The sequence below is a fragment of the Dasypus novemcinctus genome, chromosome 21 (genome assembly GCF_030445035.2).
Source record: "Dasypus novemcinctus isolate mDasNov1 chromosome 21, mDasNov1.1.hap2, whole genome shotgun sequence".
NCBI classification, from domain to species: Eukaryota; Metazoa; Chordata; class Mammalia; order Cingulata; family Dasypodidae; genus Dasypus; species Dasypus novemcinctus.
Genome location: NC_080693.1, coordinates 27,750,133 through 27,775,834, shown reverse-complemented (window position 1 = coordinate 27,775,834; position 25,702 = coordinate 27,750,133). Strand labels below are relative to the sequence as shown.

Sequence of the window (25,702 nt, the reverse complement as noted above, 5' to 3'; positions counted from 1 at the left end):
TGATGCTGGGTGAAGAACCCGCTCCCTGATTCCAGCCCATTGGGGCCCATTTGCTGTCGCCTGTCGGCATCTGATTGGAGCGGCTATTGGAGCCGAGTTTCTCCATAGCAACGAACCCACAGTGTGACAACGGCTTCAGTATTTTGATGCTTAGAAAACTTCTTTAAAATATTTTTGCTGGTCCTTGGGGCCCTGCATTACCAGATGACGGTGGTTTGCTGCTTGCAGCATCTGTGGGCGGCCCAGGTCAGCTCCCTCCCTCGGGGGTCTTTGCTCACCTGCTTTCCCTGCGAGCAGCCCAGCCGGGGATGCTCCCTGCTCCCCTGGGGCCTGCCGCCTCCCTCCGCGCCCATCTGCTCGCTGTCCTCCCCTCCCGTGAGCTCACTGCAGGTTCCAGCTTGGCGTCACCTCTCCTCTTCCTTACTGGCGACCCCACCTTCTCTTTCTGTCCTTTGTCCCATCTCCACCCCCTTCCCATCACTTCTCCCCTTCTCTCCTCTGACCTGCCCCTTTCCTTGCCTCCCACCTCTCAGCACTCCTTCCAGGACCCTGTGTGCCTGCCCTCTCCCTCCCCAACCCCCTCTCCCAGGGCATCTTAGCCTTAGGCACAGGATCTGCCCCATGGTTTGCTGGGGCCCCTCTTTACTTGGACTTGACTCCCGTCTGCCCCGTGCAGCCTCCCTGGACCAAGGGTTTTGTGTTTTCCTTGAGTGAGGGCAGTAAGGGGTGATGCATGCATCATCTCAGGACACCCAGGGCTGTGGGTGTCCGGGTATCTGGGCCTGCCCCGAGGGGCCACCTCCTGGCCTCCGTTCTCCAGTTCTCCAGCCTAGGCTGGGCCCCTCCACCCTGGCCTGAGTCTGAGCTGTGATCCTGACCTTGGCTCTGGGCCCTGCCCTCTGCTGGGCTGGGCCCTGCGTCTGGCTTCCTCTGTGGTTCCAACTCGCTCCCAGCCCCTTGAGAGTCAGCACCAGCACCTTCTCAGCAACCTGGGTTTCCTCAGCGAGTCCTCAGATGACTCCTCTGCCCCTGTGAATGTCCAGTCCAGTGGTCCCTCAGTGTGTGGCGGTTTCCACAGGCAGTGGGAGGAGACCGTCCCTGCAGAGACCAGCTGGACACTGCAGCCAACTCCTGGACCTCACGCCAGGCTGCCTGGTCGTCCTTGTCCCTGAAAGCTCCCAGGCCGGATTCTCTCTTCTGCCCATGGCTCTGATGATGATCCCCCACCCCACCCACCCTGACTGCTAGAAAAATGACCAGAGGACTGAGAAAACAAAGAACACTTATTTTTTATTTTTATTTTTTTAAAGATTTATTTTATTTCTCTCCCCTTCCCCCCACCCCCCAGTTGTCTGTTCTCTGCATCCATTTGCTGCGTCTTCTTTGTCCACTTCTGTTGTTGTCAGCGGCATGGGAATCTGTGTTTCATTTTTTTGTGTCATCTTGCTGCATCAGCTCTCCGTGTGTGTGGCGCCATTCCTGGGCAGGCTGCACTTTCTTTCGCGCTTCAACCAAAGAAGATATAGGAATGACAATGAGCACATAAAGGATGCAAACAGTCACTGGTCATTAGGGAAATGGAAATCAAAACCAGAATGAGATATCACAACACACACATTACGATGACTAAAATGAAAAAGATTGTCCAGGGTGTGGAGGGCTGGTGCAACCATTGGATATTAGATTGTAACTTCTTAAAAAGTTAAATTTAACACCTCTCATGTGAGCCAGACATTTTTCACTCCCAGAGGAAATAAAGCATATGTCCATGCAAAGAATTGTCCATGAATGTTCACAGCACATTTATTTATTAAAGCCCCAAACTGAAAACAACCCAAATGTCCACCAACTGGTGACTGGATAAAAACTAATCATGGTATATCCATACAAAGAAATACAACTTAGCAATGAAAAAGAATGAGCTACTGACCCACACGACAATGTGGCTGAAACTCAAACTAATTGTGCCAAGTGAAAGTAGCCAGACCAAAAAAAAAAAGTACCCACTGTAGGATTCCATTTATGTTAAACTCTAGAAAAACACAATCTAATCATAGAGACAGCAAGGTTCCCCAGGCATGAGGAGCAGTGGGAGAGAGGGATTAAAAAGGGGCAAGAAACACTTGGGGATGATGGATTTGCTCACTATTTTGATTGGGGTGATGGCTTCATGGGTGCACAAATATGGCAAAACTGAACAAATTTTACATTTGAAATATGTGTAGTTTACTGAATGCCAACTCTACTCCAATAATGCTGTTTTTAAAAATGGGGTGGAAAAGCACAAACTTATAACCTACAGGAATGTGATAGAACGACTGTGGGTGCCTTTAGACTGGGTGTTTAGAGAAAAACCCTCAGAGGAGGTGGCTTGGAGCTGAGAGCTGAATAACGACAAATGAGCCATGTGTGGATCTGGGGAGGAGAGCATTCCAGGCAGAGGGACAGCAAGTGCCAAGCCTTTACAGCAGGAATGGATGGGCTTGGCGGGTTTGAGCAACAGAAGGAAGCCCAGTGTGCAAGAGTGAGCATGGGGGTGAGGGCAGATTGCTTAGTGCACAGGGAGAGGGAGAGGAGCCTGCGTCACAGAAGGCGGCGGGCATCCTCCAGTTGCACTTTCCTGCCCAGGCAGTGGGTTGACCCTGGGTTCCCTGTCCCTGCCCTGCAGGAGGCCAGAGACTCAGGACTCAAACTCTCTGGTGGAGGATAAGCCACCAACGTGGAAACATGCCTGGGCATGGGGCGTCTGAGCTCCTTGTCACAGGGTGATGAAGGTGGCTGAGTGGCAGGTGGTCTGGCTAGAAACCGTAGGTAAGAAGGACTTAGCAGACTAAGGAGGAAAGACTGACCTGTTGGGAGACCCCGTATTTTCTATGGCTTCTGGCCATGAAATGCTAGGTTTAAAGAGAAAATGAAAATCTCCATCCCTGAAAGGATGAAGGCTGCACAGTGGGCATCAGAACAGCCACAGTGGCATCAGGTGTGTTTGGGATGTGATTGGGCATGGCAAGCATGTGTCACTTTATGGTGTGTTTCTATAGCAAAATGTATTGCTTCATTTAGAAAATATCAGGTGCATCCTTAACCTCAACCTTCTACTTAGACACAATGAATACTCCAGTTAGAAAAGTCGTAAAAGCCACCAAACATCTAGTTACACATCGAGGGCTTCTACCATGAACTTAACTGTGAGTCAATAGACTCAGTGGGAAATGCCTTGAACTTGTAGGCAGGAGATGTGAATTTTCTTGCCCCAGCCTTGATGCTGATGTGCTGTGTGATTGTGGACCAGTTGTGTATGTGCAAAATGAGAATAGTGGACTTCACCTCTAAGAACTCTTTTCAGCTCTAAGAGTTCCATGCAGCTCCCAAATGGCCTTGTAAGGCCTTGTAGGCAGCAGTGCCTAGATCCATTCCCTGGCATTGACAGGAAATATTTGTTTTCTTTTGACTTTCCTCCTGCATCTAAATAGCAGCCCCCTATGAATATGCAGAAACAAGCCAGGCCCTGGGTTTCCTCCCTACTTGCAGGGAGGAGCATGTTGGCAGGGCCCAGTACATGTGCTCCTGGCGGTGGGGGAGCCAGGGTTTGTTTTCAGGACACCTCTGGCCCTGGGTAGCTTGGCTGAGAGCAGAGCTTGGCGCTCCCTCCCTTGGCAGTGGGGAGGGGCATTCTTCTGTGTGGGAAGCTGGAAATTTCTGCCTTTCTGCATCCTGCCCCTGTCTCCTGTGTCCTCTGTCCCCTCTCGGTGCCCAGCTCTGGCTGATGTTCCCTGATCCTGTCCAAGAGGAGGCCAGGTATGAGGAGCTGCACTCTGCATTGCAGAGAGTCTGCTCTTGGCTTTGAACTCCTCAGTTTCCTGGCAAGTTCAGGTAGTGCAGGGACAAATGATCCCGTTTTATAGACAGGGGCTGTAAGGCACAGAGGGTCAGGTCTTGTAGGGTACACCCCAGGTCTTCTCCTCCCAGAACTGGGCTTTTGCTGTGATCACACAGTCTCCCAGTGGGGGTGGGGAAAGGGGGCTGTGACAGGTCTGATCCCAAGGGCGTAAGGGACAAGGAGAGGAAAGTGGATGTTCTCTGGGGGATTCCATCGAGGTTGTTTTCATCAAGGCTGTACCTCCAGGTGGCTCATCAAGGTTTTCAACAAGCTTGTGCTCTCGGGCAGGTCTTGTCACCTCGCTAAGCTTCAGGAGCTTCATCTGCAAGATCGCAAGGGTAGGATTGTTTGCCTCACGGGTTGGAATGCAAGGATGTCACTGTGGGAAGCCATCAAGAAGCAAACCCCCGATGTCTTACTGATCCTCTGCCGTCCCTGTGCCTTTCTCCCCCATTGGAGGAGGGACAGTGGAGAAGAGAATGCCAAGGAACGAGCCCCAAAGGCTTGCGGGACTGGGCTGAGCAGGTACCTCTGCCATGCAAAGAGAGAATGGGGGTTTTGGCCATGGGGGAGGGCGTGTTAAACAATGCAGGTGGAGGTTAGGGATCTTGTATCAGAGGTCCCTAGGCAATGCATATTTAGGTCTTGGAAAGATGGACTGGCTAGGACAGGCCATCTGGGGAAGGTGATCGTGCCCTCGGCCTCCTGAGCTGGAGGCGATGCCTTCCTGCATGGGACAAGAGTCCCTGTGCCAGTGTCCTGTGGGCCCAGCAAAAACAGAGGTGCCCGCTGGCGCCGGAGGTTGTGCTTACAGGGGTGTGACCAGGCTTTGGCCAGGGTTGGAGCCAGTCTGGGGTCAAGCCAGGGTTGTGGTGACTGTGGGTGAGTCTCAGCCCAGGGCTTATTCTGGGGTGGAGATGGGCTCAGTAGGAATTAAGTAGATGCTAAAACTGTGTCGAGGCCAGAGGTTACCGGGGAGGAGAATTAGCATGCAGAGAACAGTCACCAGAAGATGAAAAGCAAATCCATAACCGGGACATTTATCCAAATGAGCCCTCTGTGGCCTCCGGGGGCCCTGCTGGGAGGCTCACACCACGGTGAGGGGAAGTAGAGCGGACAGCAGTGCGCCCGGCCACGCAGCTTCCTGATTTGCCTGAACGATTCCGAAAGGAGCTATTTCTGCCGCTGCTTCCGTGTGTGTGCGCACGGGCGCCCTCCTGCTGCCTCTTGGGACAAGCCCATTGTTGCCAGAGTGGAAGATCTGAAGGTTGAGTTGTCAAAAGCAGGGGCAGAGGAGAGGCCTAGAGGGAGAGGCAGGGAGAGAAAGCACCTCTGAGAGACTGGGGGAGGGAGGTAGCCAGAGAGACAGGGATGAGGGATGGGGGCAGAGACAGAGAACGCTAGGGGAAATACGTAAAAGTGGAGAGGGGAGAGGGAGCAAGAGAGACCCAGAGAGAGTGGGAGATGGAAACATACACACACACAGCAAGAAAGGCCAAAAGAGAGTTTAAAGAAAGACAGTGATCTAGAAGGAGAGGGAGAAAACCCAGACAGCAAGAAAGACCTGCATGAGAGGAGGGACCCCGAGAGACCCAAAGAGAGTGAGACAGATCAAGAAAGGGACATGTCCACCCAGAGAAAATGAGAGACCTGGAGAGAGGAGAGGCAGATAGTGGGATGGGGGAGAGCAAGAACGAAAGCAAGCATGAGCAAGAGAGTCAGGGAGCTTGGAAGAGGTCCACCCAGAGGGGTCATGGATGGGGCAGAGAGTGACTGAGGACCTGAGAGAGACAGAGAAATGCGGGGACCAAGAGATACGGGGATGAATAGAAAAGGATCTAGAGAGACCAGATCAGAGTGGGATGGAGCCATATGTAAAGCATGAGAGACAGAGTGAGAGTCTGAGAGAGAAATAGATATCCAATAGCAAGACAAAAAGATCAAGAATGAAAGATGGGGGGAGGGACATACATGTAACTAGAAATGAGAGGGAAAGAGACCAAGGTCCATACAGAAAAACCCTCAAGCTTCGCATAGCCTTACATAAGCCCCCAGGCAAAGGTTTATTGCACTGTAGATAAAACAGGAGCTAGGAAGTGCTGAACACCTGCTGCAGACCCCATGTCAGGCTGGAGGCCTGGCTTTCTTGTCTCACCATGTCAGAGTTAGTTACTATTGTGTTTTTCATAAAAATGGATTCCTGCAGGATGCCTTGACACACAGTATGTGTTCACAAAGTAATTAATCGTAGAATGAATTTTGGAATGAATGAATGGATAGATGGGTGGGTAATTGAACCAGGAGAGAGAGGTATAAGGTGGACTACAGCCTGATCCTAACTATTCTCATTCTGGAGCTAGGATGAGAATGTCATGGGAGCAGACAATAGCATAACTGGAATCGAGAGTGAGTGTTGAGGCGGAACACCACATGATGCTGCTGCTGGTAATGGTGGAGGTGGTGACACCATCTTCATTACCATGTGGTAGTACCCCTGTCTTCTTACTGTGGGCTAGGCAGTCTGGTAAGTGCTTTACCCACATTGTCTTGTCAACCCCAGCCTCATAAAGCTGGAATACCTTTCCCAAGTTCATATAGCCAGAGATGGAGGATCCAAGATGGAAAATAGTCAATAGAACACCAGAAGTGAGCTCTTAACCCCTTCACAATTCTGTGTCCCAAGAATAAGTAACCACCTTTTATGTATTCACAGCATCTTGGTTTATGTCGGTCTTTCAAATTTGCTATCTCATTTGGCCACATATCAGCTTTCTAGAGAGTTGTTGGGCTAGAGTATTTACTCTGGTTTAGGGGATGAGAAGACAGGAACAGTGTTTGAGGGATGTGTGCAAAGGCATGAGGCCTGCGTGTAGCAGAATTTGGACTGGAACTCAGTTCAGGGCTCTTCCCAGTATACAAGGCACACACCAATGCCTGTGGTACCCCAGATGGAATGTGCTGGGCTCAGGAATTTGTCTAGGTATGTGTGGTGCCTGAGAATGTTGGGCAGCTAAGATAGGGTGTCCAGGGAAGACCAACAGGAGGACAGGGTTTAAGGACTCTTGAAGCAATATATCTGGGTTTTAATCCTGGCTCTAGACAGATACCTTGAACAAGTTACTTAACTACTCTGTGCCTTACTTTCCTTGTCTATAAATTGGAGATAATAATAATCATACTTTTTTTGTGGCGCTATGAGAATTAAATGAATTAATATTTTAAAGTACTTATAGCTATAGTAAGGGCTTGATAATTGTTGTTAAATAGATCAAATAAAGAGGAGGTGTCTCTATTAGAAATGGGCCTGGAGTACTGGGTACTACAGTGGTTCAGGACGCTGGACAGCTCTCGAACTTCAGCTCCACCATATTGGTTCCATCTGCTCTGTAAAGTTCTTTAGGGGTGAAATGGACCTCATTCCTCTCACGGGGTTTGGGCATCCTCCTCAACACCATTTGATGTCTTATCTATAAGGCAGGGCACACTCTTCACCAGGAGGGCCCTTGGGAAAAGAGAAAGGGAGGGAGAGAAAGAGAGAGGAAGGATAGAAAGAGAGAGACAGAGAGACAGGTGGTGCGGGAGAGAATGTCCTTGTGGGTTTATTGTTGAGGAAATATTCCATTCCAAAATTAAAGACTACACCAAATGTGGGACCCAAGGACCCAAGGACTTGGTGTTCAGTATGGTTAGGGAATATTGCCCCACTGATTCCTCTCAGAGTAGCCACTGAGCTCAGATAAGACAGCGGCAGGGTTTAGGGGAGGACAGAGGCATAAGAGGTTTACTGATGGGGAAACTGAGGCCCAGAGAAGTTAAGTAACTTACCCAAGGGAAAATTGTCAGTAAGTGGCAAGTTTTTACTTTTTCTCTTCAAAGACTCATTTAAAGAAATGCTGCCTTCAGTGCTAGGAATGGAGACTCCCATGGGTTTTCAGCTTCTCTCATGAATGCCCTCTTGTTACTTTCCTTTACTGCAATATGTGGAAGCCCAGTAGGGTACAACAGAACAGTTAGAATTTCCTGAATATGTCATACCTGTCTATTAGAGAAGTTTTCAATAGTTAAAGTCTACCTCAACTCTGAGGAAGAAATAAATTCTCCCTCATATATAAGCTCCTGTTAGGACTAGCTATACACAGCCCTGTCTGCTCATGTCCATTTCTGCTTCCTCCCACAGAGGAGATGGCTGAAGGGAAGAATGCTATCCTCATTGGGATGAGCCAGTGGAATTCAAATGACCTGGTGGAGCAGATTGAGACTATGGGGAAACTGGAGGAGCATCAAGGTGAGATTCCGTTTCCCTGATGACCAGGGTGTGTGCATATGAGTGTTGAATGGAAGGTTGAAGGGTTCATAATTTGGGGCTGGGACTTGGGTCTTCTATGAGGAGTCATTGGTCTGGGCATTTCCTTTTCCAGTTTCCTCAAATTCTGTCTTGCAGCAACGCTCATGGAAACTGCTATGGGGTTTTCTGTGGCAGGACATCTCCAGGGTACTTCAAAAGAGTTTCTCTTGTCTGTAGAATAACCTCTATGGTAGCATGGCAATTAATGGAAGGTGACTGGGTCCAGGTTTCTTAAATGATATCTGCTGGGATTAGAATCTGCTGGAGGAGCATTTGAGAAGGAGCAAGAGCTGGGGTCTAGAGAGAGAAGATTAGCAGAAGGGATTTGGACTTCTTTCGGCTGAATTGTTGAAGAAGGAGTATGTGACTGGGGCTTTTTATGAAGGGGAGTTTTAACCAGGAGATTAATAAGAAGACAAACATGCTTTTATGCATGCATCCATCTGTCCATCCAACCATTTTGCCTCACTGAGGCAATGCTCATTGAGCACCTACTGTTCTTAAATTTTTGGCTCCATAGCTTCAATGTCAGGAACCCTTCCTTGATCCTGTATCCCATCTCCTTCTAAAAGTCCTGCTTCTCCCCTCTGAGCCCTGATGACTCTTACCTTAAGTCTGATCCTCTTATATACTGACTTACATTGTGTCACACATCACAAAGCAGAGTCCTCCATGAATCACCTTTGATCCCTAAGCCAAGAAAGGCAAATGGATGGAGGATGTATCTGAGGAGGTAAAAAAATCTGAGATGACATATGGGGAAACTGAGGCTCAGAGAGCAACTATATCTGATTAAGTTCTCACTGGATTGAGGAGGAGAATCAGGGCTCAAACCCCATCTAGGGAACTGACCTGTTATCCTGAGGCCAGTTTTTTCTACCCCTCCTCCCTATCCTACATACCACTCCTCCTACTTTCTTCCTTCCTCATCTCCTCTTCTCCTTCCTCACTTGGGCCTGTCATTCCTCAGTCATGGTCTGGGAATGTTGCCGAATGAGCAAGACTGTCCCATCAGGAGGTGTTCAATGAGGTAGTCCTGGCCCAGCTCCAGCCCAAGAGAATGGCCATCTTGGTGATGCTGTATTGTCCCCAGCTCTGCTCTGTTTCCCAGCCCCCCATCCCTGCCTCCTAGGTTTAGTGCCCTTCCCATGCCAAGGCACCCATCCTGAGAAGTGGGAGGCCTGGGGTGGTTGTCCCATTTTACAAATGAAGAACCCAGGGCTGAGAGAAACTGCATCTTTCTCAGGTTCCCCAAGTAGATGGCAGCATCAGGCCCAGATCCCTAGTCTCCTGCCAGCCCAGGGCTCTCTCTTCCAAACTCCGCCCCCCGCCCCGGCTAGTGGAGTAAGGCTAGGCAGTGTTCTGGGTCCCGGCAAAGTCAGGCCTGAGAAACCCAGAGTCTTAAAAGGAGAGCATCCCCTACTCCCCAGCCCACCATCATATCCACAGTAAGTGTGGGCTCTGAGTCCAGTCCCCAGGGTCAGCATAGAGACCTTTACTCAGTCTTTATAGACACATATTTGCAGATGGGCCCTTTATCTTCTCTTATTTTCACTCCAGGAACCCTGGAGGGAGGCCAGAAACAGTCATAGATTTCAGGTGCTGCCCCACAACCATGCTTGGTAGCCATGGAAAGACAAGCTCAAACTTATAATCACCACCCATCTGGCCATCCCTTCCCGCCCCCCACCCCCACTTGTCTGCCAAGAATGTATGACTCAGTCCCAGTGTGAGCTAAGGAGGGGGTGAGTGAGAGGGTGTGAGCTGGAAGGAAAGAGGAGCCGGTGGTGGAGGGAAGGGGAGAAGGAAGCAGGGGAGGCCAATGGTAGAGGTGGGAACTGTGGCTTTGGAGTCCAGGAGGTCTGAGTTTGAAAGTGGGTCTTGCCACTTCATGGCTTTATGGCCTGGGAAAATCATGTGACCTCTCTGACCTTCAGTTTCTTCATCTGTAGGGTGGGGCTAGTGAAAAGTTTGTGAAGATTAAGTGAAATAATACTTGCAAAGTGCACTCAATAACAGATAATACTTATAAGGATTGAAGAGGAAGAGAAGTGTGAGAAATCCTCTACAAGCACAGCTCTAGCAAATGCTTCATGATGTTCATGAGATTGAACTAGGGTCAGAGCTTGCCTAAGTCCAAGAACTGATGCTGTTTCCTCCTAGTACAGATGGGGGAGCAGGAAGAGGGAGGGAAAGAAGGGGGTAACAAAGAGGAAACCAGCTGGGTTTCTAACTCCTCTTGAGTCCCATTTCCCTGTAAGTTCATAATATAAATTCCCACAACACAACAGAACACACATATTAATTTCACTCATTTCAACAAAACACTTATGGGACCACCACAGGGGCTCAATCCCATGCAAGATGTGGGGGAAATAAAGACTAGCATAATGGGATTGTTACCCTTTAGGGTCTCACAGAGAGTTGAAGAGACAGATCAGAGCCACAGGTTACTACGCAGGCACATAGGCTGTGTAATGGGCCTTAAGAGAAAGGCTCTAGGGAATATTTTGGGGGGAGAGAGAGCCCAGAGAATGCTTCCTGGAAAAGACTGCCATCACAATGGGTCATGTAGATAGAGCTGACATTCTTGCCTCCTTCAGGTTGCCTTCCCTTAAACATAGCTCTCACTTCACATTTCCTCCAAGGGTGCCTCAGCTTTCCTGGTGATGACTCCTAAGTCTATCTCCAGTCAAGACGTCTATCCTGGGCTCCAGACTTTTATTTCCTGTTGCCTCCTACTCACCTTCACATGAATGTCCCTGTCTTGGTTTGCCAGGCTGCTATGACAAACGCCACACAGTGGGTTGGCTTAACAACAGGAATTTATTGGCTCATGATTTGGAAGGCTAGTCTCCAAACTTAAGGTGTTGGTAAGGCCATGCTTTCACCCCAAAGTCGGTAGTGTTCTGCTGCTGGCTTGCCGCAATCCTTGGAGATCCTTGGTTTGCAGCTCAGCCTCCCATATCATGGCCATCTCTCTCCTCTTGTGTCTGCTCTTTCACTTTCCACCGACTTCCTGCTTCTTCCTGTGTGGCCTTCTCCTACTCACCTGAACATATTTAAAGATACTAATTGAAAATGATTTCACATCCACAGGAATGTGGATTAAAATTAAGAACATGCCCGTTGCTGAGGTACATAATTCATTCTATTACAGTCTGCCCTCTGTTCTTCCCTTGTGCAAAAATATCTTTCTTCTCTGTCTGTGGTGCCCATCTCAATCACGATGGATCTGAATCATATTACTGAGGTCCTTTGCAAGCAGAATGAAATTCAGACACAAAAAAAGAGAGCCACTGGAAGAAAGAAGCTCTGTCTGTGCACCTGTGAAACCCAGAAAAAATTTTATCTGCTTCCAAATACAATAATGGGACAGGCATAGAATAGACATTTGCATTCCAGAAGGGAGAAATTGGAAGGAAAACAGGGGTCACAGGTACCTAGTAAGTCTAAAACCCAGCAGGTCAAACTCCATTAGGTCCCAAGGTCTGAGAGTCATCTGTGAATTGAGGCCCTGTTTTCTTGGCCTGATGGAGTGTCAGCCCCACCCCTACCAATCAGTAGGGTATTGGCTGAATTCTCCCTGACCATCAGGACAGTAGGCCTGCCCTTTCCAAGTGCCAGGGCAGAAATACCACCCTTTCAAGTGCTGGTACAGAAAACCTGCCCCACCCAAAGGCTTGAGCAGAAGCTCTCTTTTTCGGTCCAAGGAGATCTCTTTCATCCAGACCAGTGTTTCCATGATTCTGTCCTTGAAATCATTTTTTCATTATTTTGTCCTATCTCTGTTCCTTTTAGTCCAAGTTAGCAGTAAATCCACTCACACAAAATTCTCAAAAACTTTGTGAGTTTTGCATTCAGTTCAAAGGGGTCCAAACTACCAGACGAAAGGATATTCTACAGATCTTTCCTAAACAAATAATTTTCTAATACTGACTTTCTCTGAGATGGCTGGGTGGGTCCATGTATCATATGGCTAACCTCCTTAGCAAAAGGTGGTTCAGCTAAACCCTTGCATGGAGTCTTGTTCTCTGGGAATTCACCTCCTGGGTGCTCAGAGAGGACCCTGATAAAGTTGCTTCTGGCCCTAGCCTAAGAGTATGCTCTTTGGGTAGGCTGAGAATTTTCCAAACCATTAATTGCTGGTTCCCTTGTCCTTAACAGCTCAGTCCTAAGTTTATCCCTTTTCCCTCTCATTTTATACTACACAGAAAGGAGAAACCAGGCTGCACCTACCACACTTAGCTTGAAAAACTCCTCAGCTAAACATCCAAGCCCATTGCTTACAAGTTCTGTCTTCCATCTAACACTAAAACATAACAGCTCCAATTTCTCAGCTACTTTATAACAAGGATCCCTTTCTTCCAGATTCTAATACTACATTAATCATTCCTTAGTAAGGCCTCGTCAGAAGTACCTTTAACCTCTATCTGTTTTTCTTTTTTACCAACATTCTGCTCATGATGGATTCTCTAAGATGACAGAAGCTTCTCTACAGCTTTCACTTATTTCTGAGCTCTAACCAGAAGTGCCTTTAATATCCCTAACTCTACTGACAGTCTCTTCAAAGCAATCTGGGATTTTTCTACCAAGTGCTTGAAATTTCTACCTTCTACCCATTACTCAATTTCAGAACCACGTCTACATTTTTAGGTACTTATAATAACTTGTAACAATAGCACCCTGTTTTCCAATACTAAAAACCATCTCAGTTTGCCAGTCTTTATGAAAAATACCATACAATGCGTTGGCTTAACAACAGAAACTTATTGGCTCATGGTTTGGAAGGCTAGAAATCCAAAATCAAGGTGTCAGCAAGCCTATGCTTTCTCCCCGAAGTCTGTACCGTTCTGGTGCTGGCTTGCCGCAGTCCTTGGAGTTCCCTGGCTTAGCGTCTCTATGGAGTCTCATGGCGATTTCTCTCCTGTCTGCTCTTTTCCGTTTCCGCTGACTTCCTGCTTCTTCCTGTGTGGCCTTCTCCGACTCACCTTAACATATTCAAAGATGCTATTTACAAGTGGTTTCACACCCACAGGAACATGGAGTGAGATTAAGAATATGTCCTCTCCAGGGTATATAATTCAATCAACTTCAGTCCTGAAGATTTTTCATGCTCTGCAAGTTCCAAATGGAGCTGACTTTCTTCCAACTAAATCATAATTATATTTTATATTCCATCCTTTATCTCCATAACCATTTAAAACATATGTTGCATAGGCACTTTCAGGCTGTTCTGTTATCTCCACTTCTTGTCTTGAGGGGGCTAATTCTGTTCTGAGTGTGTGCGCACGTGCAAGATTGTATGTGTCTGCTAACTGCACCGCATGGATTATTTTTCTTCATTTTTAATTGTGAACTCATCTTGGTCTCCCCCTTACCTCCATTTTCTTTTCTGTGTGAGTCCTGTGTGCCTAGTTGTGAAAATGTCTTTATAGAGACATTTATTTCTGCTGGACCAGAGAATTTTGCTAATCTTGAACATTTTGTATGCTGTATTTATAGTTTAGGTATAAATTTGGACCCTACACCCATATATGGCAAAGGCTTATGGTTTTAATTACTCAAGTGTGACTTTTCTCTTTCTCACTCTCTATGAATGATTTCTTTGCTGCATCCCCAAAGTATATTTTTTAGGTCCTTTTTTATTTTTTAGTTCCTTTATGTATGGAGCAGCCCTTCAAGGATTCCTACTGAAGAGAGGGTGCTACTTTATGTCCTCACCTTTCACAGGCTAAGGCCAAGTCTCTGGAGTAAAATCTGGCTCTCAGTCTTTAGCGCTGGAGATTTTATCCATTTGACTCTCCTGTGGGTCTCCTCTGTGTCAGCTTTTGTTTTAGTCTCTGGAATGCAGTTCCCACTTTGTTTCTGGCACATGTATGTTACCTAAACTTTATTTTGAGCTTGGTTCTATATTTACATTTTTGGGTAATATATTGCCCAACACTATGTATTATAATGTAAAGGGGTCCTTTACATTACCTTAGTAGTCTACCTTACTTATTGAATATATTCTCACTGTAAAAACAAAAGAAGCAGCAGCAATTCAAACCATACAGATAAAATCAGTGTCTCATATCTACTTCTTCACTTGAAGTCCCCACTACAGAATTTATCAGTGAGGGCTGTCTCTCTCTAGAAATAGGTCTTTTAGATATTAGTGCTGTGACTTTCCTTTTTCCCCATTTGACAGTTGACCTCAAAGAGCTTTTTAACGATTGTATATAGATCCAATTCATTCCTTTTACCTGTACTACAGTATTCTTTATAATAGATGTATCATAATTTATTTAACCATTATGTGTTGATAGACAGTAGAAGTTTTCAGGATTAAAATAATACTACCTGGGTTATATGGTGTAAACACTGAAAATTCTAGTATTTACTGCCAAATCATTTTCCAAAAAGACTGTACAAATTTATACTCACATGAAATATGATTTAGGTTAACTATTTACTCATGATGCTACCAGACTTGCTTTATCCAATTTTAAAAATGTACCTGATTAATAGGTAAATTGTTCCTTTTTGTATTTACTTGATTGCTAGTGAGTTCAAGGATCTTTTTATAAATGTGTTGACTAACCCTTTGTTCTTTTAAATGAATTTCTTGAACATATCCTCTGCCTATTTCCTATTGAGCTATTTGTCCTTTTCTTATTTGTTTTTAAGAGTTCTTTATATATATATTTATATATATTCTGGATATAAATTATTTCTCTGCATTTAAGATATTTTTCTCCTGAATCATGCCAACTTGCTGAATTTTCTTATTAATTCTAATAGTTGGTCAGTTGATTCTATTGGATTTTCTAGGTAGAAAGTCTTATCATCTACAAATCTTAACACTTACTTCCTTGCCACTATTTACATTATCTACTTCCTTTTCTTTTTTAAAATTACATTGCATAGGATCTCCAGGTTGATGCTGAGTAGCAGGAGTGATAGCAGGCTTTCTTGTTTAATACTGACTGTACTAGAAATCGTTTTACTGTTTCACCAATAAGTATGACCCTTGCCCTAGGATTCTAGAAATACTCTTGGTCAAGTTGAAAAAATTACCTCCTGAAGTTATCTGCTTTCTCATTCCCAGCATTATTTGTGTCCATTTTCCTCTCCTCCATCCTCTCTTTCTCTCTCCGTCTCTGTCTCTCTCTCGTTCTTGATAAATTTTGCCAAAGGTTTGTCTATTTTGTTGGCCTTTTCAAAAAACTAGTTTTTAGTTTTCCTTATCAATTCTATTTTTTCTAATTAATTTAAATAAATTAGTGTTGCTTTTATTTTTGTTAAAATTTTCTTTCTACTTCTTTTGTGTTTATTTTACTTATACTTTTCCAGATTCTAGAGAGAAAAGCTTTTTAAGATTTCATGAATGTTCCACATAAGTTTTAAAAAATATGTTATCTCTATGTGTTGTTCCAAGTTATATCTTTCAATCCATCCTTCCATTCCTCCCTCCCTATCATCAATCATCACCATAGTCACCATCTGTCTATTATATCAAGCTTATCAATACCATTTTCTCCACTCTGTATTTTGGCCTCTTGTTGACAAAGTCAAATTTGCTTATACAGTTTTTATATATCTCTTGAAATTTACATTTTAATACACATTTAAAACCTGGTATTTTCTACCAGGATTTGGGTTAGATTGGTGTCTATATCCTATCTCTGAATAGGGAAAGACTTTGCTATGCCTTTACTTCTTTCTTTTCTCAACTTTCTAACTCCAATATTGCCTGCCCGTTTGCTTCCAGATTGTTGAATTTTTATTTCGATTTAATAATATTTCACTACTTTTTTGGATGTGTGTGTGTGTATTTTCTCAGCACGGTGGCTGCACTCCCCATCCTTTTCCCTTCCTCTTCTCTTTCTCCTCTTCCTTCTTCCTTTTCTCCTCCTCCTCCTTTAGCTAAATATATTAAAGTATAATTTACATTTGATTAAATTCACCCTTTCTTATGGCAGCTTTTAAAATCCCATGACTTCCTCTTGGATTTATTTTGTTTTCACTAGAATACCTCCTCTAGTAATTCTTTAAGGTAGGAACTGTGGATAGAAGCTTCCCAAGCCCTTGCATTTATAAACATATCTTTATTTTACTTTCTCATTTGAATGAGACTTTGTATGCATGCAGGAATCATATTCCCAACAGTCTTTGTTTCCCAGACTGATAGGACAAATATCACACAATGGATTTACTTAAATAATGGGAATTTATTGGCTCTTTTTTTTTTCCTTTAAAATAGAACATTTATCTTGGCCCATTGAATTTTTTTTTTTTTAGGAGGTACTGGGATCGAACCTGGGACCTTGTATATGCAAAGCAGGCATTCAATCACTGAATGACACCTGCCACCTGCTCCCTGGCTCATGGTTTTGAGGCTAAGAGAAGTCCAAAATTGAAGCATCAGTGAGGTGATGCTTTCTCCCAGAAGACTGAGGTGTTCTGGGGGTAACTGCCCATGATCCCTGGGTTCCTTGGCTTTCCCCGTTACGTGGCAATGCACTTGGCACTGTCTTCTCCTTTCTCTTCCTGGTTCCTGGTTGACTTCCAGCTTTCAGTGCCTCCCTATGGCTTTCTCTTTATAAGGTCTCTAATTTTAGGATTAAACCCATACTGATTCAGTTGGCCACACCTTAACTAGAAACATCATCTCCAAGTGGTCTTATTTACAATAGGCTCACACCCACAGGAATGAGACCAGATGGTTTAGGAACATGCTTTTCCCCTGGGGCACATCACTCAGTCTGCCTCATCAAGTATCTTTGACGATCTTCAGTGGTCTTGCTTTCAGCGTTGTTGGTGAGAAGTCTGAGCTCAATTCAATTCTCATTCCTTTGTGGGTAATTGTTTTTCCCTTGACTTGATGCTTTAATTTTTTCATCTTTATTTGTATTCTGAAATCACAAACAGTGCTTCTACGTGACATTTTTGTTGTTGTCGTTCATCATGCCTTCACTTGATTTGTGCTTTCTTTATTATTGTGAAGTTTTCTTATTATTATTTCTTCAAGTATTTCTTTCTCTCTGTTTTCTCCTTCCAAACTTGTATTAGACTGATGCTGAAACTTTCCCAATCATGTCTCAGCTTGCCCTTCCTATTCTTATTTCTTGGTCTTTGTTGGGTTCTGAAAGTAGTCCTTGACTCTATATTTCAGTTCACCATTTGTTTCTTTTTCAGAAGTTTCCATTCTGTTGGTCAGCCCTTCTTTTTTAAAAAATACCATTTTATTGTGGTTTCATAGCTACAACTCCCAATTTCCGATTTTAATCACTTCTAAGTGTGCAATTCACTTGTATTAATTACACACACAATGTTGTGGTACCATCACATCCTTTACCAAAACTTTTTGTCACCCCAAACAGCAACTCTGTGCCCATGAAGCAATAACTCCCCTTTCCCTCCCCCAAATCCCATTCCTGTTAATCTGTCATCTACTTTCTGTCTCTGTGCATTTGAATATTCTACATATAAGTGGAATCATACAATGTTGGTCCTTTTGTGTCTGGCTTATTTCATTCATCGTGATGTCTTCAGGGTTCATTCATGTTTTGCATGCATCAAAATTTCATTCCTTTTTTTTTTTGTAGGAGGTACCAGGGAAGGAGGCATTCAACCACTGAGCTACATCTGTTCCCCAACGAGAGTTGGCTTTTTCATTTAGTTTTTTTGTTTTTTTGTTTTTAGGAGGTACCAGGGATCAAACCTGGGACCTTGTACATGGGAAGCAGGTGCTCAACCCCTTGAGCTACACCAGCTCCCCAGAACTTCATTTCTTTTTTACAGTGGAATAATATTCCATTGTATGGCTATGCCACATTCTGTTTATCCATTCATCTATTGATGGGCACTTGGGTTAATTCCACCTTTTGGCTCTTGTGAATAATGCTAGTATGAACATTGGCAAGCAAATATCTCTTTGAGTTCCCCTTTTCAATTTTTTTTGTGTATATACCTAGAAATAGATTGTTGGGTCATGTGGTCATTCTATGTTCAACTTTCTGAGGAACTGCCAAACCGTTTTGCACAGCAGCTGGACTATTTTACATCCCCACCAACGATGTTCATGGATTCCTATTTCTTCACATCCCCACCAATCCTTATTTTCTCTTTTTTTTTCTTCTTTTTTATTAATAGTCATCCTGATGTGTGTGAAGTGCTATCTCATTGTGGTTTTGAGTTGCATTTCCCTGATGATTAATCATGTTGGGTGTCTTTTCATTAGCTTAGTGGCCAGTTATGTATCTTCTTTGGAGATAAGTCTATTCAAGCCTTTTGGCTTTTGGTGAAATAGGGTTGTTTGTCTCTTTGTTATTGAGTTGTAGGAGTTAAAAAATATTCTGGATATCAAACCCTTATCAGATACATGATTTGGAAATATTTTCTCCCAGTCTCTAGGTTGTCTTTTCACTTTCTTGATAATGTCCTTTAATGTACAAAAGTTTTTATGTTGGTAAGCTCTTCTTTAGTAGATTTTAAAAAAGGCAATAAGCTTTTCATTATCATGTGCTATGACTGGTTCTTTTCATAACAAGTTGATATTGATTCATGGATGCCATGGACTCTTTCTGCTTGTTATGCTAACTGGTAGACTTTTCTGGTAGGTTAGAGATGAGAGGGAACAGAACACACACACTTAAGATTGGATTAATTAGCCAAAGATCCATAAGTGAAATGATTGCCCAGAGCAGAAAAAATTCTTGATTATAATTACATAAGGGGACAAGCAGCTGATACTCTGTCCAAGTAAATTAAGTCTTGCCAAATTCTTTTTTAATTTGAGGTAGAATTTGCATGCCATAAAAGATTCCCTTTTGAAGTATACAACTCAGTGTTAGTATATTCACAAAGTTGTGCAGCCATCACAACTATCTACTCCAGAACACTTTGATCACTCCAAAAAGAAACCCCAGACTTGGTAGTAGATATTCCTCATTCCCCCTTCCTCTAAGCCCCTGACTACTATTAATCTATATTCTATCTCTATGGATTTTCCTATTCTGGGCATGTCATATAAATGAAATCATGCAATATGTGGCCCTTCGTGTCTGACTTCTTTTACTTAACATAATGTTTTCCCGAAGTTCATCCATATTGTAGCATGAATCACTACTTCATTCCTTTTTTTAAAAAATTTATTGAAATATATCACTCATACATAAACAATAACTGTATAATAGTTGTGAGTTTACAAAACAAACATATATAACATCAAACAAACGGAAGAATAATATTCCATTGTATGAATATATCACATTTTAAAAATCCATTTATCAGTTGATGGACATATAGGTTGTTTCCATCTTTTGACTGTTGTGAAAAATGCTGTTATAAACATTTGAGTATAAGTTTTTGTTTGAACAATTCTCTTGGGCACAAATCTAGGAGTGGAATTGCTGGATCATATGGTGACTCTATGTTTAACTTTTTGAGGAACTGCCAAATTGTATTCCAAAGTGGCTGCACGATTTTACATTTCCACCAGCAATGCATGAGGGTTTAAATTTCTCTACATCCTTGCTAACACTGATTATTGTCTGTCTTTCTCTTATTATAACCATTTTAGTAGGCATGTAGTGGTATTTCACTCTGATTTTGATTTACATTTCTCTAATGGCTAATGGTGTTAAGCATATTTTTTATGTGTTTATTGGTCATTTGTCTTCCTTGTTCAAATCCTTTGCTCATTTTTAAATTGAGTTATTTGTCTTCTTATTGCTGAGTTATAAGAATTCATTATATATTCTGGACATTAAACTCTTATCAGATGTTTGATTTCCAAAAATTTTCTCTCATTCTATAGATTATCTTTTCACTTGATGGTGTCCTTTGAAGAAAAAATTTTTAAAATTTTTATGAAGTCCAATTTATCTTTATTTTCCTTTATTGCTTGGGATTTTGGTACGATAGCTAAGAAACCATTGCCTTATTAATCCCAGGTACAAAGATTTACTCCTGTTTTCTTCTAAGAATTTTATAGTTTTAGCTCTTTCATTGAGGTCTTTGAGTTAGTTTTTTGTACATGCAGAGGTCTGAATTCATTCTTCTGCATGTAGATATCCAGTTGTCCCTGCACTATTTGTTGAAAAGATAATTCTTTCCTCCATTGAATCATCTTTGTACTCTTATTGAAAATCAATTAACTATAGAGGTATGGGTTTATTTCTGTACTCTCAATTATATTCTCTCTCTCTCTTTTTCTCCCTCTCCCATCCCCTCTCCTACTCCCTCTCTCTTTATCATCTATGTCCTTAAGACAGTACCTACCACACTGTCTTTATTACTATATACTTGTAGTAAGCTTTGAAATCAGGAAGTGAGAATCTACCAACTTTGCTCTTCTTTTGCAAAAGAAGTCAAAAGGGTTTGACTATTTTTAGGGTTCCTTGCATTTCCTTATAAATTTTAGGAATACCTTCTCATTTCTGCAAAAATGCTAGCTGAGATTTTGATAGGAATTTTGTGGAATCTGTAGATCAATTTTGTGAGTATGGCCATCTTAACAATATCAAGTCTTCCAATCCATGAACATGGAATGTCTTTACATTTATTTAGGACTTAAATTTCTTTCAATGATGTTCTGTAATTTTCAGTGTACAAGGCTTGCACTTCTTTTGTAAAATTTATTCCTAAGTATTTTATTCTTTTTAATAAAATATAAAATAAATTGTAACTGGAATTGTTTTCTTAATTTCATTTTCAGAATGTTCATTGCAAGTGTATAGAAATACAATAGATTTTTGTATAATGACCTTGTATCCTATGACCCTGATGAACTAATTTGTTAGTTCTAGTAGTTTTTTGGCTAGTCTTTAGCATTTTCCATGTGCAAGTTTGTGTCATCTGCAAATAGAGACAGTTTTACTTCTTCCTTTTCAATTTGGATGCCTTTTACTTCTTTTTCTTGCCTAAACACCTTAGCTAAATCCTCTAGTGCAATACTGAATAGAGATGTCAAAAGGGGACATCCTTGTCTTGTTCCTGATCTTATGGGGAAAGTTTTCAGTGTTTCAGCATTCAGCATGATGTTAGTTGTGGATTTTCTGTAGTTGCCCTTTATAAGGTTGAGGAAATTCCCTCTATTCCTAGTTTGCTGAATTTTTTTTTTTTTACATTAAAGGGTGTTGAATTTTGCATTATTGAGATGATACATGGTTTTTGTCCTTTATTCTAATAAATAATGTGGTGTGTTACTTAGAATACTTAGAAGGGCCACACACTTGTTTTAATGCTTAGCTGTTGCCATCTTGAAATTCTTAATAATTTTGAACAAAGGGCCTGTCTTTTCATTTTCCCCTGGGACCTACAGATTGTGTCACTGTTTCTCTCTGCCTTCTACCTTTAAGGATGCCTCACAATTTCTGGTCTGCTATTAAGGTCATACCTGCATATTTTAAACACTACTAAAGATTAATTTATATAAAAATATTTACTGCCATTTTCTAGGGCTTTGGGGCAAGAGGAAAAAAGCTAGATCAGGTTGTCAGTTTGCCATCTGTATTCAATGCTAGTGTGATGCTTCTAAAATATAAATCGAGTAATATCATTCTGCTGTGGAATTGTTAATGAGCTCTTCACTGCCTGCATGAAGTATAAATTCCCCAGCCTGACATGTAAGACCATCTACAATTTGGTTCCAGCCTTTGTTCTAACAATTATAATTGTCTGGGATTAGTGAGTTCCCCATCATTACTGGAATCAAACAGTCCTGCAACAGCTGCCAAGAGGACTGCTATAAAGGGGGCTGTCACAGCCCTGCCCGATCCAGGGATCCCCAGTTCCCTCTGATTTTTGCATTCATGACTTCAGGGACTTACCTCCCCTCCCCACCACTCTGTCCACCCTGTGTTCTAGCTGAGCGGCCAGGGGGCTGATCACGGACCCTCGAACCCACTTTGTCCTTGCCTTTTCCCTGATTTATTTCTGGCTCTTGCAATCCTGTGCACTTCCTCCAGGGAGCTGCCCTGATACCTCAGCCTCTCACGAAACCACCTCCTGTGGCTCTACACAGTTTTTCAGTCCCTCACCTGCAGCTGTAACTGGTCTGCTTAAATTTGTACCTTTCTGGGTATTTGCCTTACCCCTCTTTGTAAACTCAGAGCGGTTAGGGCCTGGTCCTGCATCCCGGCATTCCCTCCTTCAGGCATGCATTCAGTGACGAGCCCCGCCCTTCCTCTGCGCCAGGCCCTGTGCTGGCCAGTGCTGGGGCCAAGACACGACTCAGAAATGGGAACAGAGTGCAGAGGGACCAAAGAGGAAGGAGAGGAAGGAAGGGCTTTCTGGGGTCTGGACAGGCCACGAGGGTGAAACGGCAGAGGGAAGGGCAGATGCAGAGACCTGGAGGGAGCGTGAGAAGGCAGGGAGATTTGGGGAAACACGGAGCTCATCCTGAAGGAAGCTTGGGGAGTGAGGCCTTGGGCTTGGGGAGTGAGGCCTTGGGCTCGGGGATGGTGAAAAGGGGTGGGGAGGTCTCGGAGAAGAGCAGGGGTGGAAGGCGGAGCAGCGGGCGAAGGCCCTGAACGCCGGTGACAGGAGTTGGGGGCTTCTCTGCGAGTCCTGCGGCTCCGTGGGACAGCTGCGCAGGAGCGCGAGGAGCCGTTTTGCAGCAACACGGTTCTTGAGACTGCAGCTCAGCAGCGGCTCCTGAGTGTGCAGGGGAGTACCCGAGCGGGGAGGGGTGTGTGTGCGTTTCCTTCTCAGCCACGATCTATGGATCTATGAGCCGAGTTTCCTGGCTGGGCCGAGGCCTGGCAGCGGGTGCCCCAGTGCACGTCCCGGGCTTCAGCTGCACCCTTTCCTGAATGGGATCTGTCTGGAAAGTAAGGAGGAGAATTCCCAGTTCCTTCTCCCCCAGGCTCAGTTGGTCTGATTTGCTTCCCCAGAAGCAACTGAGTCCTCCCCTTAGAGACAGGAAGAGCCTCCTGTTCTGGGTGTTTATTGAAAGTGCTTTTCTTGGCTACACATTTTACCTGCCTTATTCAGGGGGAGTTCCCGGTTTGTTGGAAGGGGACTGGGAGAAAGAACTAAGAAATCACTCAGGAAGTCATGAGCGGGCACTTAGAAGTGCCTTCCTGGGGTAGAGGATTTGGCCCAACATATAGAGCATCTGCCTACCGCCATTCAAACGCTGGGCCTCCTTGACCCGTGTGCAGCTGGCCCATGCGCAGTGATGTGCACAAGGAGTGCCCTGCCACACAGGGCTGTCCCCCACGTAGGGGAGCCCCACACGCAAGGAGTACGCCCGTAAGGAGAGTGGCCCAGAACGAAAAGAAAGTACAGCCTGCCCAGGAATGGCGCCGCACACAGGGAAGGCTGACACTACAAGACACAACAAAAAGAAACACAGGTTCCTGGTGCCGCTGATAGAAGCGGTCACAGGAGAACACACAGGAAATGGACACAGACAACTGGGGGGCGGGGCAGGGAAGGGGAGAGAAAAAAAAAAGATGTGCCTACCTGGAGGAGATGATGGGGCTCAGACTCCCGGGGCTGTGGTTTGGGACAGGCAAGACTGGTGGGGCCAGCCTCTGGGAGAGGACCGAGGCCCTGAGCTCCTGCTTCCCCATCCTCTCTGCAGGGAGTTTCTGGCAGCTTCTGCCCTGGAGGAAAGCTCCAGATGAGGCGAGACCCATGGCCCCAGGAAGCTCCTGGCCAAGTGGGGTCTCATTGAGGCAGTGGCTGAACCAGCTGCCCAGTTGATTCATCGCCCTTGTCCTGGGAGTCTGCTAACCAGGACGCAGGGGTTCACAGCAGGCTCCTTCCTTCTCCGGGCTCTGCTGCCCGGGAAGCCACAGCCGGGAGGCCCAGCAGGCGAGGCCCGTTTGCTGCCATCTCGGCGCCACGCTCACCTCGTCATCCAGGCCGCCCTTGCCCAGGCCAGTGGCCTCCCCAGCCCCTGGGCCCCATGGGTGCAGAAGAGGCAGAGCCGGAGGGAAACCCGGGCCAGTCCCCCAGCCCCTGGCCACCTCCCCTCTGCACCCCTTGAGGACATCCCTCTCTCCTGCCCCTCCCCACTCTCAGCCTGGGCCTTTGTCCTCAGCCCCTGGCTTGTCCGCAGCCCCCACGCTGTCCCCTGGGCTTCCTGCTTCAGGAAGCGGGGTCCACGCGGGCTGAGCCGTCTCCCGAAACCCCTGCTCTAGAAGGCCCCTCAAAAGGAGGCAGGGGTAAGGTCCCCGGAGGAGTCCTTGCCCACACTGGGGTGTCAGGGACCAGATCTAACCCTCGGGCAACTGAGTTTATCCTTGGGAGCCCCAGTCGCGACACCTGCTAAGGGGAGTCCGAGTCTTCCTCCCCACAGGTGCGAGATGTCAGCGATTTCGTGGTGGGACCGCACTAGGCAAGCTAGAAAGCACCCTGCGCGCCCAGGGACGGCCTTTGCAGTTTACACATCCAAGCCCATACGCAGGGGCTGGGCGCTGGGCCCCCAGAGCGCTGGGCTCTTACCTCCTGCCCTGCCAGCTCCCCTCTCCTCAGCCCTGCGCATCCTCTTTTCCAGCATTTCAGCGACACTTGCTTCCTGCTGCTCCCACTCCGTGCACCTGCTCATCCAGGTCCCCACCCTCCATGCCCGGGCCCCACCTCCCTACCACCCATTCCTGCCTATCGAAATCCTGTCCAGAAACAGTGAAGCTTTTGGTAAAGAATGGACCATAGTTATAAAGAGGCTTTTTCATGAATTTTAACAATGTACCACACTCATGCAAGGTGTTAATAATACACTGGAATATGGTCACTCTGTATTTTATGCATAATTTTTCTGTTAACCTACAGCTTCTCTAATAATGAGGAAAAAAATCATCAACCTGTTCAATTAAAAAAAAACCCTGCCCAGGCTCAAAATCATATTAACTTTCTGGTAGTGGAAGCCGTGATCGGAATTATCGTCTCATCAGCATAAACCGGGAGGCTCCAGCACACCAGCCCTGCCTAGGGAGTAGCTACTCTGGGCCCGGCGTGAGAACATGGAGAGGATGATTGGGAGCTGGCCTGCCCCTCAGCTAGACCCCTCTCCCCTCCTCCTGTGTCTGGGACATGGGGGTGCCCATGAAATGCCAGAGGCATTTATTTGCATTGTAGTCAGGGCATGTGACCTGTGCAGCCGCTCGAGCCTGGTACTCTGAAGCGCCCAGGTTTGGGATATAATGCTTGGAATACTGGATCATGTTATCTTCCATGTTGTATTTTGTAAGTGAAGTCAGATGGGACAATGGAGCACGTGCTGGGGGCTCGGAGGCTCGGCTCACGCGTGGCCCTGCCTCCACCACCTCCCTGTCTCCCAGGAAGGGTCTTGGGGCCTTCCCAGCGACAGCAGGTGCCCATCCCCAGCAGGGGCCTGGGCATAGAGGGGGATGGGATCAGTGTGCATGGCCCACGGTGTCTTGGGCAGGGCATGGCAATGGGTTGTCCTTGTCCTGGGCTGGAAATGTCACAGAGCATTGGGTAGGTGACTTGGGGTGCCTTGGCGGGAGCATGCC

General features: G+C 45.3%; 1 protein-coding gene across 2 annotated transcripts in view; it reads left to right on the top strand.

Moving 5' to 3' along the window:
- PITPNM3 (PITPNM family member 3) overlaps positions 1–25,702 on the top strand; it is a 118,611-nt gene that overhangs the window by 21,738 nt on the left and 71,171 nt on the right. For both annotated transcript variants that reach the window (XM_058283732.2, XM_058283733.2), the window contains exon 3: positions 8,058–8,165. In XM_058283732.2, coding sequence (XP_058139715.1) covers positions 8,058–8,165 — 108 coding nt within the window. The remainder of the gene's footprint in view (positions 1–8,057; positions 8,166–25,702) is intronic.